At 45.3% G+C, this 2,500-nt stretch overlaps 1 protein-coding gene across 4 annotated transcripts in view; it reads left to right on the top strand.

Annotated features, from left to right (window-relative positions):
- The window catches only part of klc1b (kinesin light chain 1b), a 28,636-nt gene that overhangs the window by 3,286 nt on the left and 22,850 nt on the right, over nt 1-2,500 (top strand). For all 4 annotated transcript variants that reach the window (XM_058794819.1, XM_058794818.1, XM_058794821.1 and 1 more), the window contains exons 2-4: nt 826-1,098; nt 1,930-2,160; nt 2,358-2,436. In XM_058794819.1, the coding sequence (XP_058650802.1) occupies nt 850-1,098; nt 1,930-2,160; nt 2,358-2,436 (559 nt within the window). In that variant the 5' untranslated portion in view covers nt 826-849. The remainder of the gene's footprint in view (nt 1-825; nt 1,099-1,929; nt 2,161-2,357; nt 2,437-2,500) is intronic.

Raw genomic sequence — 2,500 nt, 5'->3', positions numbered from 1 at the left:
GTGCAAACGCAGTGATTAAAGCAACACTGGATTCACTCTGACTGACCGGTTACGCTCCTGGACATGTCTTATAGTAAGAGTGCTGCTGTGCTTGGCTCTGCTGATGGTTTAATGGACATCGGCTCGTGTGTGTGTGAGGAAACATCGGTGCGACGGCTGTATCTGATGAGAGAATGAGTCAACATCTCTTTCCGTCTTCCTGTCGTTAATCATGATAATGATGATTACACAATCATATCTGGCGCTCAGTAGTGCTCGAGACGGAGCGAGCCTCTCTGAATGACCTCCTCCTGTAGGACAGATGCTTTAACACATGCTTCTCGTCTCGTTCTGCTGTCAGATCTTTCTCAAGTAAGCATCAGAATAACTGCAGTCATGTCTCCAGATGAACTCTTGCTGGACTGAAGCAGCTCAGCTTTACTTGATTCTCCATCAATCACTTTCTAGAAACATCAGCGCGTCCCAAATCTGATAGAATCCACATAAGCTTGTTTTTGATCAACCGGTCATAAATGAACAGCAGGGCGTTCAGGGCTGTGTTTAGTCCAGACAGAACCGCACACAGGCCGAGCGTGAGTCCAGTCTCTGGCAGCAGGTGGCGCTGATGGAGCAGCAGGATTAAAGCTGTTTCTCGTAAAGAACACTACTTTATTAAGTAAACATATTTTAACCATGTGTAAACAAAACAGCGCCACGCTGGTCAAACCGCATTACTGCAGGCTCTTTCATTAGGTCTCAATGTTTACTGTCCGACAGCCCTAGTCTGAATATCAGCTGATCTGATCTCTGTCGCTAACTCCTCATCGTCTCCGTCTCTGTTCTCAGGCCGCTCGTCTCGTCTGCCGGATCATGTCCACGATGGTGTACCCTCGTGATGAGAAGCTGGAGAAGCTGTCGCAGGAGGAGATCATCTCCAACACCAAGCTGGTGATCCAGGGTCTGGAGGCGCTGAAGAACGAGCACAACTCCATCCTGCACAGCCTGCTGGAGACCATCAAGTGCCTGAAGAAGGACGAGGAGGCCAGCGTGGTGCACGAGAAGTCCAGCCTGCTCCGGAAATCTGTGGAGATGATCGAGCTGGGGCTGGGCGAGGCTCAGGTCAGAGGTCACCCTCCGGGTCACTCTGTACTCATGATTTCATTTCTGAAACCACCTTCATTTTCATCTGACGTCATCAGTCCAGCTGTGATTCTCATCACTGATCCAATCATTCCCCTGCAAAAGAAGCAGTAGCCCCTCCCACTTTTTTTCTCAATTGTGACCACAAAACCAGTCATAAGGGTCAATTTTGTGAAATTGAATAAATAATCTTTCCATTGATGTATGGTTTGTTGGACAATATTTGTCTGAGATACAACTATTTGAAAATCTGGAATCTGAGGGAGCAAAAAAATCTAAATATTGAGAAAATCACCTTTAAAGTTGTTCAAATGAAGTTCTTAGCAATGCATATTACTAATCAATAATGAAGTTTTGATATATTTACGGTAGGAAATTTACAAAATATCTTCATGGAACATGATCTTAATATCCTAATGATTTTTGGCATGAAAGAAAAATGTATAATTTTGACGCATACAATGTATTGTTGGCTATTGCTGCAGATACAGCTGTGCTGCTTATGACTGCTTCTGTGCTGCAGGGACACATTTGTATTTGATATTTATATACATATATTATGTAAGCACAGACCTTTATTTTGGAAGCGATTCATCGTGATTCTTCGATTTTACAGCCCTCCTGATATGACAATACATTTAAATACAGCCAACAAACATCTAGTGTTGTGCTTCTCCTCGTATCTGTTCGGTTCATGGCTTTAACAAAGACTTTTTATAAATGTCTGAGAAACATGAAGGAGAACCACAGCTGTTGATTCACGTTGACTTCAGAGATGTAACGCATGTGTGTGTGTGTGTGTGTGTGCAGGTGATGATGGCTCTGTCCAATCATCTGAACGCGGTGGAGTCGGAGAAGCAGAAGCTGCGTGCTCAGGTGCGGCGTCTCTGTCAGGAGAACCAGTGGCTTCGAGACGAGCTGGCCAACACACAGCAGAAGCTGCAGAAGAGCGAGCAGAGCGTGGCGCAGCTGGAGGAGGAGAAGAAGCACCTGGAGTTCATGAACCAGCTCAAGAAGTACGACGAGGACGTGTCGCCTTCGGTGAGACAAATGGTTTTAATCCAATGATCCTTTCATGGTGTTTACATCCTGTAATGAATGTTGTTTTTTATCCCAGACCTGTGATTCTTAGCAGTGAGTGTAGTTTGTACATGTCTAGAGCTCATAATTACAGTTATTCCAGCAATGACGTCTCACAGTCTCTGTGTGTGTGTGTGTGTGTGTGTGTGTGTGTCCAGGAGGAGAAGGACGGTGAGCCGCCCAAGGACTCTCTGGACGATCTCTTTCCTAACGATGAGGAGGAACACACTCAAGGAAGTGAGTGAACATCACTGCAGGCCAGAGATTCTGGATCACGTGTCTCTTAATAACCAATCACATT

This window comes from Onychostoma macrolepis, chromosome 13, assembly GCF_012432095.1.
Source record: "Onychostoma macrolepis isolate SWU-2019 chromosome 13, ASM1243209v1, whole genome shotgun sequence".
NCBI classification, from domain to species: domain Eukaryota; kingdom Metazoa; phylum Chordata; class Actinopteri; order Cypriniformes; family Cyprinidae; genus Onychostoma; species Onychostoma macrolepis.
This window is presented reverse-complemented; position numbering and strand designations above follow the sequence as displayed.